The 15,436-nt window shown below is 41.3% G+C and overlaps 1 protein-coding gene across 6 annotated transcripts in view; it reads left to right on the forward strand.

The window, feature by feature from the left end:
• rimbp2a (RIMS binding protein 2a) overlaps positions 1–15,436 on the forward strand; it is a 63,468-nt gene that overhangs the window by 19,461 nt on the left and 28,571 nt on the right. For 4 of the 6 annotated variants that reach the window (XM_028971153.1, XM_028971151.1, XM_028971154.1 and 1 more), the window contains 2 exons: positions 1,062–1,145; positions 13,166–13,255. In XM_028971153.1, the coding sequence (XP_028826986.1) occupies positions 1,062–1,145; positions 13,166–13,255 (174 nt within the window). The remainder of the gene's footprint in view (positions 1–1,061; positions 1,146–13,165; positions 13,256–15,436) is intronic. The other 2 variants (XM_028971152.1, XM_028971156.1) reach the window with 1 other exon arrangement.

The raw sequence follows: 15,436 nt of genomic DNA on the forward strand, positions 1-15,436 counted from the left end.
CTTTGCCCGTAATTCACAGCTCAACTGCATTTCTCTGCATTTCAGGTCTAGTCTGCAGATTTTAGACCTGTCATGTTTACAACCAAAGATTAAACTATGAACAGTTTCAAACAGACTTGCACATAGTATTGCATATGTGTAAAAGAACAACATTTTCTAATCCAATGCATGAGAAAGAAAAGACAAGAGTGTAAAATGTCACATCAAGGGCTAACGTGCTTATGTCACTTGAAGTGACACAGATACTAACAAGAAAAGGCGCCTTGTGTTTGTATCTTGGGGATTATGAACAAACCGGCCACACGGACCTTGTTTTGTTTTTCTTACTTCTGTTACCCAGAAGATGCATTTCAATGCTTAAAATGGGAGGAGACCACAGCAATGAGCTTTTACATAATAAGTCACATGTAGAATGAAAGTTGCGTGTCCTTTCCAAAATCATCCAAACCTGTTCCAAAACACACACAAAGCTGTAGAAACCACCTGGGTCGCGAGTGCTGAACATATTTAGATAGAAACTTTTCTATTCTCAACAAGCAAGTTTTCTCAAAACATTTTAAATATTCAAAATTAAACTCAGAGCTGCCCAACCTGGCAGCAGTGAGGGAAGGGTACTGTGTCCTTCGCTCCTTCTGTGTTCCTTAACATTTTCTTTGCTTGCAATACTGCTTGTTCACCAAACCAGACCAAACTAACTGATTGGTAAACTAGCTAATCAGACATTGACAACTGTGTATAGGTCTAAAACAATCAGCACCAAAGAGCGGTAGACAATATTCTGGCCACTTTAAATAACTGTTTGAAATACTCCAAGGGATCTCAAATGGCAGAAAATCCACCTCTCCACTGCCCTCATGTTCTCAAGACCTAGATCTGCTGAGCTTCAGAAGCAAACTAAACAAATTCAACAGTGCAACCAAAAGCTGCCTTTGTTGAGATGATGGTAATCCCTACATCTTTATACTCTACACGGGGAAGCAACACGAAAGCCTCAGTCCGTACCGCTTCCTGCACATGCGGCGCCACTAAACGTCCGCCGTTTGTGTTTCTTGTGCCTTCAGGAGGCAGAGGTGAATGCAGGGAGGAAGAGGTGCCAGCTTTTGGAAAAGGAGCTGAGGCACAAACGGCTGACATGCCCGAGTCTGGTGAGTGCTGGGAGACGCGAGGCTTGCTTGTCACTTGGCTGAGTCATGTTTTAGTTGACTGCTTCCTAACGTGGACTCGAGAAATCAGAATTAAAAATGGGTGTGAGAATTATTTCCCTTGGCTTATAATGTATCTTCAGAAATAGCTTGAGATCTTCATTTTCTCTGCTCCTCTCAAACTCCTGTGATCAGCACCTTGGACAGCTACCCAGAAACCTCTAACAGTTACACGTTTCAAGAGAACAATAAGAAGCTCTATATGTATGCTTTTATTGTTGAACCCCTCCAGTGGAACAGATTTGTTTTACGGCCCTGTGGCTCTGCAGAAGGGCCACACATGTCCTGTGACCTCAGGAGGCTCTGACAGTGGGTCGAGGCCTGCTCTCCTGGGTCTGTGAGTTAAGCTCTGCAGATGCTAATATGGCCATTGGCAGAATGCTGTCACTGCCAGCCACCACCATTCTCCATTCCTTTCATTCCTTCAGCATTATATGGGCTTTAATATATTTATTGTGCGTATTCACAATATTTATTGTGCGTATTCACTTGGATGCTTATCGATGCATAGTAATAACATAATAATAAAAATCTGAGATGTATGCAGATGTATAGCAGGTTGGTTTTTAAACGTCATTTGTCTGATAGTGGCCACCGATCTGTTGTATGTGCTACTCATGTAAGCAGCACATACTATATACTGTAGCCACAATTCCACATTTCCACAACTTTATATATTTGATAAATGTCATGATATACAGTTTAAAAGCTTTGAGGATCTAAGGATCTTGTCAGGAATCCATCAGGGCAGGAAAAAAAGGACGCAAGTGCACAACAATGAATAAGTCACTAATACACAGACATAAACACAGTGAAGTAGTGGTACAAAACAGTGTTACAACATCAATGACTGTAAACGAACCTGACAGCAGGACACATTAATACGTGAACTATCGGGTAGTCAGACAAACACAAAACTGCAGTCCGGAACATGAACCCGGAGCACCCCACAAAGTCAGGTTCACAACAGATCTATACATTCTACATACTAATCTTACGTACTCTATGTGAGCCACCCAGCAATAAAGCAGCTGACTTCTGACCTGCAAAGTTCACAGTTGCATCACAACTAAACATGATTTGTCTTGAAAAACAGGCGAGCTCAGAGACATGCAAACTTAGTTTTTTTTTACTTTTGAAACCTTGTAGTTTAAGCTGATATTTGATACTTTGATACTGTTGCCGAGCGTAAGGCGCTGCGGTGGGTGGTGACAACTGCCAAGCACATCACAGGGACTCCACTTTATCTCCATTGGAAATACACATTTATAGTGTATAATTCTAATTATACACTTTTTTTTATACTAATGTTAATATTTATAGTTAATACTAACTATATATGATTACATACTACTGTACATTCATCTGTAAATATTATTCTCTTCCTGTGCGTATCTAAAAGTCACATTTGAATCTTCCAAAACTGGGGACAAATTTACTGAAAATTTTTTTTATGGTAAACTCTCAAACTAAACCAGACTGTAGAAAGAAGTCATTGTGTCAATTTCATGCCCATAGTGTTGTGCTTATTAGATATGCTTCTGTACAACACACAGAAGCATACAGACATCCTGTCTTGTGCTTTGAATCAGTCTGAGTGCAAAACTCAGATTAAGCTACACTGGGGGAGTGAGAGCACTGTGAGTTATGTAAGATTAAAACGAGATTCTTTTACCACTGTACCTACTGTAGGCCATCATGGATGAATGCTTTATGTCAGATTAAAGGTTAGAATTCCTGAAATGCCTTCACAACTGCACATAAACCATGCCTTCTAGTGCTTATTAACATGTATAAGCCAGCAATATGCAATAACTGAGCTATGTACATTTTCATTTTAAATCCAAGCAGGACACCTAAGATGCATCAGTTGCAAACTGATTAGAAATTTTTAATCAAATATCTACTCTGACAACAAATAAATAAAAATAAATAAATAAAATGTCAGCACTAATAAAAAATCAGTCACTCACATCATTTTGTATCACTACATCCTTGTCAATGGACTTAAATTTATAAAGTTAATATATAAAGTTGTATATAAAAATAAGCGGATTTGTCAGGGAGGAGGTTCATCTGAAGAGGCTGTTTGGTATCTGTGTGCCAATCATTAGCAGGAGGTCAGAGGTCAAACCCTTCACTGTAGTGCCAAGCGGCCAGAACCATCGTAGCAGGGTTAAAGAAGACACGACCCCTCATTAGCACAAGAACTTCACAAAGCACCGCTTTGCTCTTTTGAGTGTGTGTGTGTGTGTGTGTGTATGTGTGTGTGTTCTAGTAAAAGTAGAGTTTAATACAGCTCCTCTCCACACCCGTCTGACGGAAATTCCATTATTCTGCGTTTCACACCCCACCTTGTATTTCAGTTGATTTCTAACTGCGGTTTTTCTGAGGTTGTGTAATTATGCCAGGTTATGTAAGAGTCCCTCTTATGCTGATATGAACTGTATTTACCCATATTAGGGCTTATGCTCAGCAGTCGTCTGCGCTCGGTGAGTCCTGCTCTGGTGGCTGCTGTTGGAAAAACGCCACATGGCATCAACTGAGTGGAATCTTCGTATGCCACAGAACATTAAAAAGAAAAACTGCCTCATATTTTCCTGCTGGTGTTCACAATGTGGTGCATGGGGTCACTAATGTCACAGCATTCATTTTGCAATGCATTCTGGACAATTTAAACCCCCCTCCGGTTAATATGTCTCACACACAGGTGTAGTGCCAGCATTTATCTTGTTCCCTTCTTCTCCCCGGGCGCCTGTCATGGCTGCCCACTACTCACTCAGGGTGATGCGTTAAATGCAGAGGACAAATTTCACTGTGTGCACCGTGTGCTGTGCTGCTGTGTATCACATGTGACAATCACTTCACTTTCACTTTCTCCATTCCCCTGGTTTCTATGGAATCAAATTTGTGAGTAAATTCTGAAACAAAACTTTCTTAATGTCAAACCAAAATACAACGTTGAAATGTAAAATAAGAGGCTGGAACTTTGACAACATTCGTTCTTGCTTACATTGCGCTTTTTCATTTTTCTCATCGCTTGTGAGAATTTCAGTTAAGCTGCTTGTTTTTACAGTTTCACTGCTGGTTTTCAGTCGCTCTGCCTCGTTTTACATTTGCGCTGCCTGAGAATTCGGTTGGACTTCGACTCATTGGCCAGCAGGTATTTCAGTGACAGCCTCTTATTTTACATTTCAACGTTGTATTTTTGTTTGATATTAGGAAAGTTTTTTTTTCTAAATTTTGTAACAAATCTGATTCCATAGTTTTCTGAACATTCATAGTTTATGTCAGTTTATATCAGCTGACATCACAAATTGTGATGTCTAGATATGTCTCTGGACTACGCTCTCTACCAAGACCAACATGCAGACTTTTAATGCCAATGAGTTGTTCTGAGGAGGCTCACTGAACATGAACATATATATATTTTAAATGTATCACATGACAGCTGACTCATTAGAAGGAGGGTTACAAAAGAAAGATGGAAACTGTGCTATTGAAGCTCATTTCTTGCTATTTTTATGTTATAACAAAAGTTTTCTTCTTTTTGAGTAGTTTTCCTTATCCAATTCTCAACAGGACATCAACAGGAAATCTGACGATACCCTCTGTCCCTTGATCAGCATGAAGTAAATCATTTATCTAGCTACTGCTGACATAATGAGTATGGAAGCGTTTAGGATGACTTCGACCAGTGCGACCTTCTGTATGTGAAAGACTATGGCACTGTAGTGTGGGAAAAGTCATCCTGAGCAGCTGTGTCAGGGGTCAGGTGCATATTTACGACCCAGCCTGAAGGAGGAAGAGGAGGAGGCGGCAGTGGTGCTTCTGAAGCTGCCAAGTCCTTAACGTTCGTATTGCCACAGTGTTCTGACAGGCGATAATTTTTTTTTTACTCTTCTGTCCTCTGCAAAGCCCGCTCTTCTGCAGGCAGAGGAGGGGACGAGCTGTCATAGCAACCACCTGCGCTCAGAGAGAAGGGAGGTGGTGGCGAGGGAAGAAAAGATGCTGGGAGTGCCCGCTTTGAGACATGGGAGACTGATGCTGACATTTTCTCTGATGTTCGTGGACACGCCCCTTTATGATCTGACAATCGGCGGCATTTAAAGTCTCTTCACAGCCAACTGTCCCCGCGATGCGCTGTGACACTTTTTGCAAAGCACACTAGGTGATTTGCCTCACATGACCCCCTGGGTGTGCAGTTTTCATTTTATCCGCAAGCGCCATTGGCATTATTTCTTTGGTCTGTACGTGTCGAGAACCCGTTCTAGTTTGCTGCCGTATTTACGTTTCCTCGTCTCCCTTCCTACTCTGTGCGTAAATCAGCTCCCACACACACACTGTCAGTGTCTGCATCCATGCATTTGCAGAGCTCTTGCGTAATGTATGTGTCTATTAGACGACAGTTGTGTAAGGCTGTTGAGAATTTTCCTTGTAGGTTATGTTGTGTGTTGTATGAATGTGTGCATTTATCTCTGCTTATGGATGTCTGAATGTTATGCTCCAGAGTGTCTATTAATGTTGTGCATAGATTGAACTGTTTTATTTAGTAGTTTAATAGTAGGCAATACTAAAAATAATGATTTGTAACAAATCATATCTGATTCAAAATGGTACAGTGTGTACCCACGAATTTTAAGTGAGTGGTTCAGTGTGATTACATGACAAAAATGACATCATTACAGTATAGTTAGTTCATCAAGTTTATTGTCTGGTCGTATTTGTACAGTCATTATTTGTGGACTTGTTTGTGTGTGTGTAGGGCACTGTATGTTGAGCAGATTGTGAGTTTGTGCTCTAAGGAAGTCAGCATTGTAGCGCACAGATGTGTTTTATGTGCTTATTTCTTTTTTCATTAACAGAGAGTTTAAAGGCGGAGCAGCATCTGAATGTGATCATCAGACTTCTCTTCTTCTCGTTCGCTCTGCACCTGCGGTTTGCTGCTTCAGCTCCTTAAAATGATTTTAAAGTTTCCTCATACAAGCCTCTATTTTTAATCAGTTCAGTAATTTCCTGGTTTTCTGAGGTCTGCTCCTGTATGAAACACAGTGGGAGTTACAACTACGCTGGAGAGTTAACTCATCAGTTTTGCAAAATAAAAATGGTGGATACAGATTGATATTAAATAGCACAACTCTGATTAATAAAAGTATAAGGAGGCTGCAACAACATTTCCTTTCTTTTACATATTTTGTAATCTCAAAAAATCTAAAAAAATCTACTGATCAAATTAGACTTGAAGTGCCAGAATCAGAATTGTGTTTATTGGCCAAGTATGTGAGTGAACACATACAAGGAGTTTGATTCCGGTTGATGGTGTATCTCATTATAAAGTAATAATACAAGGATTGCAGTGTACATAATGTGCGGTTGCAATGTTCTAATGTTGTAGGTGATTAACATTGTAACAGTGAGGTGTCGGCAGGTCCTGGTTTGCAGGTTTATTTATCATCTACCAGAGGGCAGCATGTCAAAAAGTCTTTGTCCAGGGTATGAGGCATCTGGTTCTTGAGATGAACAGGTCCTGGATGGTCCTGCTGTCAATACAGTCTGTTGCAGTCTGTTCCTGTGCTGCTGAACTAGACTGTGATGAAGGAGCACATGACGGACTCAATGACTGCAGTGTTGAACAGGATCAGCAGCTCCTGGGAAGACTGGTCTTCCTGAAACAACTGAAGTCCAGTCTTCTACAGGAACTTCTGATCAAGTTCTACACTGCAGTCATTGATTCTGTGGATGGAAGAGGTGTTGGTCTCTCATTTTACATCCTAAGAGATGGTTGTACCCAGGAACTTTCTCCACAGAAGACACTGGGCTGTCTGAGGTGGAGCAGTGTTGAGGGACATCTCCTGGGACATCTCCTGAGTTCTACTGTCATCGCCACAGTCTTGAGCTTGTTCAGCTCCAGGACTGCACCAGAGTACTGGCTGCACATGTGATCAAATCATTTATTATATGAATTATTATATTGGTCAGAAATACAAAACATCTTCAAAAATCCTGAACAAGTATCTCAGCATGTTCACACCTAATATTAATATAATATATTATAGTATAATATAATACTTTAATGGAGGAAGGTTTCACATGCTCATCATTTTGAGATGAAAATGGGCATGGAATCACCGACATAGATCAGAGTTGAGTGTTTGTCCCTGAGTGTATGTACTGCTGAGCTGGCAAATTCCACGGGACACTGTCCCAGAGTTTGACACACAGGCTTTGTGACATGGAGGCCAGGCCCTGTCCTGTCATTGCCACACTCTCAAGTTGACACCTGATGTAGGGAGACAGGGCTTTTCATCTCATTGGCTGACACAGATTCAGTTGCTTCAGAAGACACAGCGCTTTACAACTGGGCAGTGGTGGCCTAGCGGTTAAGGAAGTGGCCCCATGATCAGAAGGTTGCCAGTTCGAATCCCGAACCGCCAAGGTGCCACTGAGGTGCTGCTATACAAAGCACCTTCCCCAGAGGACACATTTTGTTGTGTCACTGTGTGCTGTGCTGCAGTGTTTTGCAATCACTTCACTTTCACATTATAAACACGCTGCTTTCAAATTTGCCATTTTGGTGTGTAAAAAAGACCATGTGGTGTGGGAGAAGAGAATAGAGTGTGTAGAAAAAACTCTTTCTCCCTCCACACAAAGCAGTGTGTTCAACCACTCCAATTTGATGTTACCTGGCAGAAAGAGGCATGGCACAATAGAGGTTAAAAATGAACAGTTTCTAATTTATTAACACCGGTAAATAATTATTGTAGTTACATGTGAATATTGAATGTAAAAAAGGTACCAAGGTTACAGAGAAAATAAAAATGAGAAGAAAGAGTAAAGAGGGAGAAGAGAAAAAGAGGGGGAGAGAAAGACTCCTTCCGGCTTCCGATGGAAAAACCTCTGAGCAAGAGAGCCCAGAGTCTCTTTTTCCACATGTGAGCAGACCCTTATACCCCTGGCCTACAAGAAGTTGTCACTGGCCTACAGGAAGTTGTTACTGACCAATCAGAACCTGTTGTTTCTGATGTCACGCCCCCGGTGCCTCCCATTTGGGGAAGACAAAGAGGGTGGGCGGTCCTGACGGCTGATACTTCACACGTTGCCGTCAGACAAAAGGCATGTAAAACAGGGGTGCCGAATCTTCACCCACAACCGTTGACACAGGAATGTCACACCTCCCCCTGCAGACATCTGTTAAGCAGGCTCCCGTGATGTCCATTCTTACAGGTGCATTTAATCAGACTGTGTCCTTATCTCAGTATATATGTGAAAGTGAAGTGATTGTCACATGAGATACACAGCAGCACAGCACACGGTGCACACAGTGAAATTTGTCCTCTGTATTTAACCCATCCCCCCCAGTCAGCAGTGGGCAGCCATGACAGGCGCCCAGGGAGCAGTGTGTGGGGACGGTGCTTTTGCTCAGTGGCACCTCAGTGGCACCTTTGCAGATTGGGATTCGAACTGGCAACCTTCTGATTACGTGGCTGCTTCCTTAACTGCTAGGCCACCACTGCCCCACCTATGGAGGGAAAGTGATATATTGATCAATGTTTGTCAAATTTCACTACAAAATACTCTATTGCGCATTTCACATCTGACCTTTCACGTCACAGATCAATTAGTTTCTGGAAAATATATGTTTACTGGTCAAAGTCTGGAAGGGTAAATACGGTGCATCCAGTCCAGTTTTGGGTCCATTTAAAGCAGAACAGACAACTGACTATATATTGCATTTTCTGAGTCTGACTTTGAAAAGATTTATTTAGTCAGGATTCAGGGTCTTTGAAAGTCTAATATTTGTCCATTTACTAACACAGTAAGGATTTCTGTAAAAGATGCACTGCAGGTCTGTAGATGAGCCGTCAGACATTCTGGCACAGCCTGGTCGGTCCAGAAAAAGCGTGAGATGGGGAGCAGGTAATGTGAATCAATACTGAGTCATCTTATTAAACATACAAAATATTTACGTCGCAGTGCGCCCATGTGTTCGCACCCACCTCCAGACAAGATCACAGCTTCTCACACACATCGCACACACGCAGTTTCACATCACCGCACACTGCCCATATTACACATGTAACAAACTATTAATAATTATGTTATAATTGTAACTGTGTAAATAAGTCTAAAACTAATCTTTATCTATAACAAAATAGGAACAAATATTTCTAAAGGTTTGCTGACATTAAAATTTCACTTACATTTACAGCATTTATCAGACGCCCTTATCCAGAGCGACTTAGTGAGATCATTTAACATTCATACAAATTTCTCTAGCCTGCCTATGGTCCTGCAGTGGCTAGAACTGACAAAATGTACAAAGAGTGATTTGGACAATCTGCTTCGCTGTTCAGAGGCTCAGCTCAGACGGTCGGATCTGTAACTTCTACCCTACGTCTTTTTCAGGTCATCTTTGCACGTCTGTGATGTCATTTCAACATAACTTTTAAACTTCTTTTAGATATCCATTTTACAGGTCTACTGTTTCTAAGATCTGTGCATAACTGCAGTGCCCTTTCAGGAGGTGGTTTACTTTTCCAGTTCATTATTCCTACAGCTTTATTTGATTGTCTCAGAAGCATATTTGAATTGGAAATGCATCTTTGTATGAGTCTGGATATGCATATGCATATCCTGCACCTTCTGAAAATACAGTTATACAGTTATACATGTTACAGTTATTCACATCATGCATTACCAATGATTAAATAAATGGCCACTCATTTCTGTCCATTTTTATTAATCCCAACAACCAACTATATACAATACAAAACAACAGTTGAGAGCTTCAGTAAGGAAGACGACTGTGTTTGTGTTCCACCTCCACATCTTTGTAGTGCATGCTTCAAATGCTCTGACGCATACACCCTTTTAAAGCCCTTTGTTGCTGTCCCGTCAAATTTCAAGACTCCGTCTGCACGAGTAGAAAAAGACAAGTGTTTAGAAATATGAAAATAATCTGCAGTCATACACCAAGTCCCCATATTTGTGAGCAAAAATAGGTTGCCTATGCATCCAATACAATACTACCTGCATGCATACAAAACCATCCCAGAAAATGTTGCAAAGAGATATCCATTGTAGCTGTTTGGCTTGGTATTTTTAACATTAACAGGAAAGGAAATCAAAATTTTGAAATGATTAATCAAGTCAAGATATCAAGTGGTTATTACAGTTGGCACGGGCTAACTTTCTTGCTTTAACCAACATAAAATATGGGCTTAGCTTGTAATGCTCTGTAAATTTTTGTTTTCTCCAAAGGTTTGCCCTTTTTCTATGGAATCAGATTTGTGCCAAAAATTTGAAACAAAACTTTCATACGTAAATATCAAACGTAAATATGACACTGAAATGAGAAAAAATAGGAGGTTGGAATTTTGACAACGTTCATTTTTGCTTACATCTTGCTCTTTTTTATTTTTGCTTGTAAGACTTTCAGTTATGCTGCTCATTTTTACACTTTCACTGCTGGCTTTTCAGTCGCTCCGCCCCATTTTACGTGCCAACAAATCAACACTTGACATCCCAAGGCAATGGGAATGTCCATCCTCCATCTGTTACGGCATCAAAATCAAAAGCCACTCTCCTCCTAGTCTCGCCTCTGTCCTCCCCATTAGCATTTAATACTACAGAAATGGAGCATCCTGGGGAAGTCTCATTGTGGGACTGGATCAAAGTGGTAATTCTGCATCAAGGGTGAATTTCAGAAAGAGACTTCCGATATGGTATTAGGGGTCCACTGAGACCAAATAAATAATGTCAGGGGACCTTTAAAGCTCCTTGCCTCTTTTTATGAACGAACAATTTCAACATTTGAGAGATGCCCATACATAAGTACTTTTAAATTCCATCAGCAAATACATTCTGCTACTGAATACATTCTTCACCAGGATCCAGCTTATAAATACAGTGAGTCTCGAACTCAGTTGGATAGATAAAAGTGCATAATACTAAAAACACGTGCAAAAAAAGGGAATTACACCTACATTTACATTTTTATTTAGCTGATGCCCTTGATCAAGAACACAATAGAAATAAGTAGGTCTTCTTAGATCACATGTCTGGTTCATAGGTGAGCGTGTTACCCACTAGGCTACTACCACCCCATGCTTCCATGCATCTTGAGCGATGGCGGACCCAGACGAGTAGTTCTGATGAACCGGAGAGGGTGTGGCACAGTGTAAGCACTGGACCATTCTTGGTTTTGGAGGCCAACATTAGTGGTTTGAATCTGATTCAGAAATTATTGGAAATGCTGCATTGCACTCTGAGGGTCTTGGTGGCTTTGCACGCTTGTTAAGGAAAAACAGATGGACAACTTAATAGTTGTCTAAAAACATCCAAAGTTTGTGACGTGGGTATCAGGTTGGATAAAGTGCAGTTCATTTTTGCTGAGGTTGAGTAGCATATTTTACTCTAACAAACTGAGTAACCAAAATATATACACATTACCCAGATCAAAGCGATTCTACATTTACACACACACAAACACACACACTATGGTTGCTTTTGTTCCGTGTGGTTTCAGTTTTATTACTGTGAGCATCAGAGCTAATTTAAAGTCATCTGTCGGGGATTTTATGTATCAGATCTGTTAGGTTTGGCTGGAGCGCTGAGCGTTACCATCTGTCTGAGCGACGGCGTCTCTAATTTCCCCAACATGTTTCATCAGCGAAGGAAGCTGAGGAAAATGGCTGTGATCCCATTTGAAGGGCGATGCGATGCAGCGGCAAACGACAGCAGAGACTCTGTGCCTTGCGTCTGATTGGCACTTCGGATTTCGCCGGAACGTGTCACACCTTTGCAAAGGCAGCGATGCTTTTTGCAGCTTCTGCTGCACCCAGCCATCAGGAGTTCCAGTCTTTTGGTATAATGTGGAGAGACACTGCTTTTTTATAACTTGGAGACATTGTTACTATAAATGTTATTCTTCTTCCTGTTATAAATCCTTTTTTTTTAAAGATGCATTTATTCCATGTAGTGCAGTAACGTTACATCCAGAACCAGTGATCAGGTTTATGAAAACTTCATTTGGCAAAGTGTGATTGTTGGTTGTAAAAGTCACCCCATTCTTGATTTTGATTTGACAGTTAATGTGATATGAAGTGTTTCACAAGCATGGAAAAAAAAGAATGATTTAAGTGAAGGGTGTACAGAAGTGGCAGATGCCCTCTTCTGTTAGGCTGTGTGAGTCGTGGCTCCCGCTGTTGTAGACCTGATTATGCAAATCTGATTATGCAAAGTGTATGTCTCATTGTACGTCTCTCTCACGGTCACTGTTCTCCACCTCCTCTTTGTCACTCTCTTCCTCCATCACTTAATCTTTGTCCTTTCTCTTTCTGTCACCTCTCCACCTCTTCATTTCATCTTGGTCTCTCACTCTGTTTGCCCCCTCCCACATTTGCTCTCTCTTTGTCTGCATCCGCCCACCTGATGATTAAAATGCAGTCTGCACAATATTGCTTAATGTTGATTGTAAGTCAGGTACGGTTGTGGGCTTTAGGGTAGCATGAATGAAGGACAGTGATGGAGGGACAGGAATGGAACATTTATTTATTTATTTATTTATACATATTGATGTCTCAGATTGCCCACGTGTGTATATCCGCATACCCAAACAGTCACACACACTCACACACACTTTTTTATCTAGTTGTGGATGTGTGGATACAAACGTATCTACATCCACGTAACAACAGGTCTAAAGGGACGTCTTCCGACTCGTTAAATTTAATGTAATTAAATGTTTAGTGTTGATCAGCTGACAGTGGCCATAATCAGAGGTCAGATCTTGTGTTCTTGAGTTCTCTTGTGACTTATGTGGGTCCCTTGGTTCATATTAGCTACAACCACCCTAATTTTACCAGCGACCCTAATTTACTTCTGCAGTGCAGATTTTTGGACATTGACATGCACTGAGTATTGACCAGTGGTGTCTTTCTCTTTTTCTGTGTCTGAAACAGAAGCGCGAGCTCCACAATGCCTTGCAGGAGAAGAACTCTCTGCACCTGAAGCTGCTGAGTCAGAAGCTGAAGGCCTCACAGTACGAGCAGGTGGGCAACAGCACTTCTTACTCCAAATCAACGCTGGAGGGTAAAAAAAAAAAATGTTACTGAAGATCACTTCACTGGTAGGGTTAGAATTAGGAGAGTCTTATTGCAAAATTATATTTTCTCTTATAAGTCTCACTGTACTGTGCAAAAGTTGCACAGTTGCACCAATACAAAACAAAATTTGTGTCACTGATAAAATATTGATTTACTCAAACCATTTATTGCAGAGTTTTTATTAGTTTCACGAAACAATGATATATTGTGTATAGAGAAAGAGATTCTGTTCTTATTGTTCTCTGAGAAACAATACAATGTTGTTTTCCATCTGTAGACTTTTGCATGTACGACAAAAATCATTCAAATCATTTCACTAAGGCCTAAAACTTTTGCACAGCACATTATATGACACAGCTAATATTACAAACAATCACAGGGTCTCCGATCCCAATCAAGTCTATTCTCCTTTGTTGTCCCTGGCTGGTGGAACAACTTGCCCTGCTCCATTCGACTAGCCGAGACTACTACCACCTTTAAGAAGCAGTTGAAAGCCCACTTATTCAAAAAGTATTTCAGACGAGTCATGACGAACACACACACATGCACACACACTGCACAAAAATAAAATAAAAATTAATCTAGCACTTAACAATTTCCTAGCATGTTCTTTCCTGACAAGTTAGGCCTAATCAGGGCTCTTAGTTTTGTAAACTCAAAATCTATAGAAACCGAATGAGAATTGCTGGTGTCTTCCTCTTGTAAGTCGCTTTGGATAAAAGCGTCTGGTAAGTAAAGTAAAAAAAAAAAATGTATATGTCAGTGTGTGAGTGTGTGTGTGTGTGTGTGCAGGCTCTGCAGAGCAGAATGTTTCTAGTGTACAGAGATGAAGTCTATGTCTGACAGAGAGGGCGAGTGACTGGGTGTTCAGGTCTTGTCCCATCATATTCGTTCTCTTCAGCTGACGTTTTTGTATGTAGGGTGACAGTCACATTATCATTTGGTCTCTGGGGACCTCAGATAACAGGGTGGTACTGTCTTTATGGCGGAATTTAAAATCCATACAAACTGCCAAGAATTCAAGAATTCATAATTTTAGGTTTGAAAATACTACAGGAATAAAATTACCTTTCAGACATTCATTGATGAAAATGTGATTTCTCATGGTAATACAATGTTGATCTATGTGATCCAAGTGCATGTTTGTTCTGTTTTATTATTGCTCACCAGTCTGTTCTTTTAAAGAGGATGGAAGTCTACCATTGGGATGTTTCTAAAACCACCTTTAAAAAAATCTGTTCAACCTGTTGAAATGTGCATTAACCCAGTGTTCAGGGCCCTTTGGACTTATGTTCTATAGTAGACATGTTGTCTGTCTACAGTCAGCAGGCTCTCCAGATATCACTTCAAACACACCTGTGCTGTGAAGACCAGGTCACAGCAGTGGGCGCTAATGGCGTCGCTTTTCTCCATGCCAGGCATCCAGGGCCTGGCTTGGCAGTGGTGTGGTGTAATCCCTCGTCTCCTGCTCCCCTCACACAGGAACAAAAAGGAACCATCTGTCCCTGGCCGAGACGAGTGGGGAGATGAGAACGGCCCGGGTTAATCAGATACCCTGCCCGCGTGCCACCGGTGCCCAGCCGCGTTCGGATCACAGACGGGGTTTGCCCTACTGTTTATAATGCCTCACCAGGATTGCCACTGTGCAAAAATAAGCCCACAGCCAGCACAAAGCAGGTCCTTTTATCCTCTGACAACTGCACGGTTTCTCACATACCCTGAGGCATGGATCAATACCAAGATGAGACCCTCTCTATCATGTAGACGCCCTCAGGACAGATGAGAAATAAAGGCGTTGGTGTCTGCCCTTACCTGTGTCTTTACTTTAGTCATCGGAAACCAGAAAGCCAACATCATCTATTGTCAGTTCCTTCACGGCACCAACCGTGCAAGTGGACAACAGAACAATTGTCACCACATGCGGTGCTCGTCCCGCTAAAGTAATCCAGATGATGGGTCTAGCATATCAGAAACCAAGAGGTACTGGACTCTGGTGATCCTGTCCTGTAGCTTCACTTGGGTCCAATAAAGATCAAAACATTAGGCTGTGTTTGTGTGTGTGTTGAGTTAGTCCATGTCTGTTTTTGAGAGTCACGTCAGCTATGGTTATTGATTTACAATTCACGA

This window comes from Denticeps clupeoides, chromosome 3 (genome assembly GCF_900700375.1).
Source record: "Denticeps clupeoides chromosome 3, fDenClu1.1, whole genome shotgun sequence".
In the NCBI taxonomy this organism is placed as follows: Eukaryota; Metazoa; Chordata; class Actinopteri; order Clupeiformes; family Denticipitidae; genus Denticeps; species Denticeps clupeoides.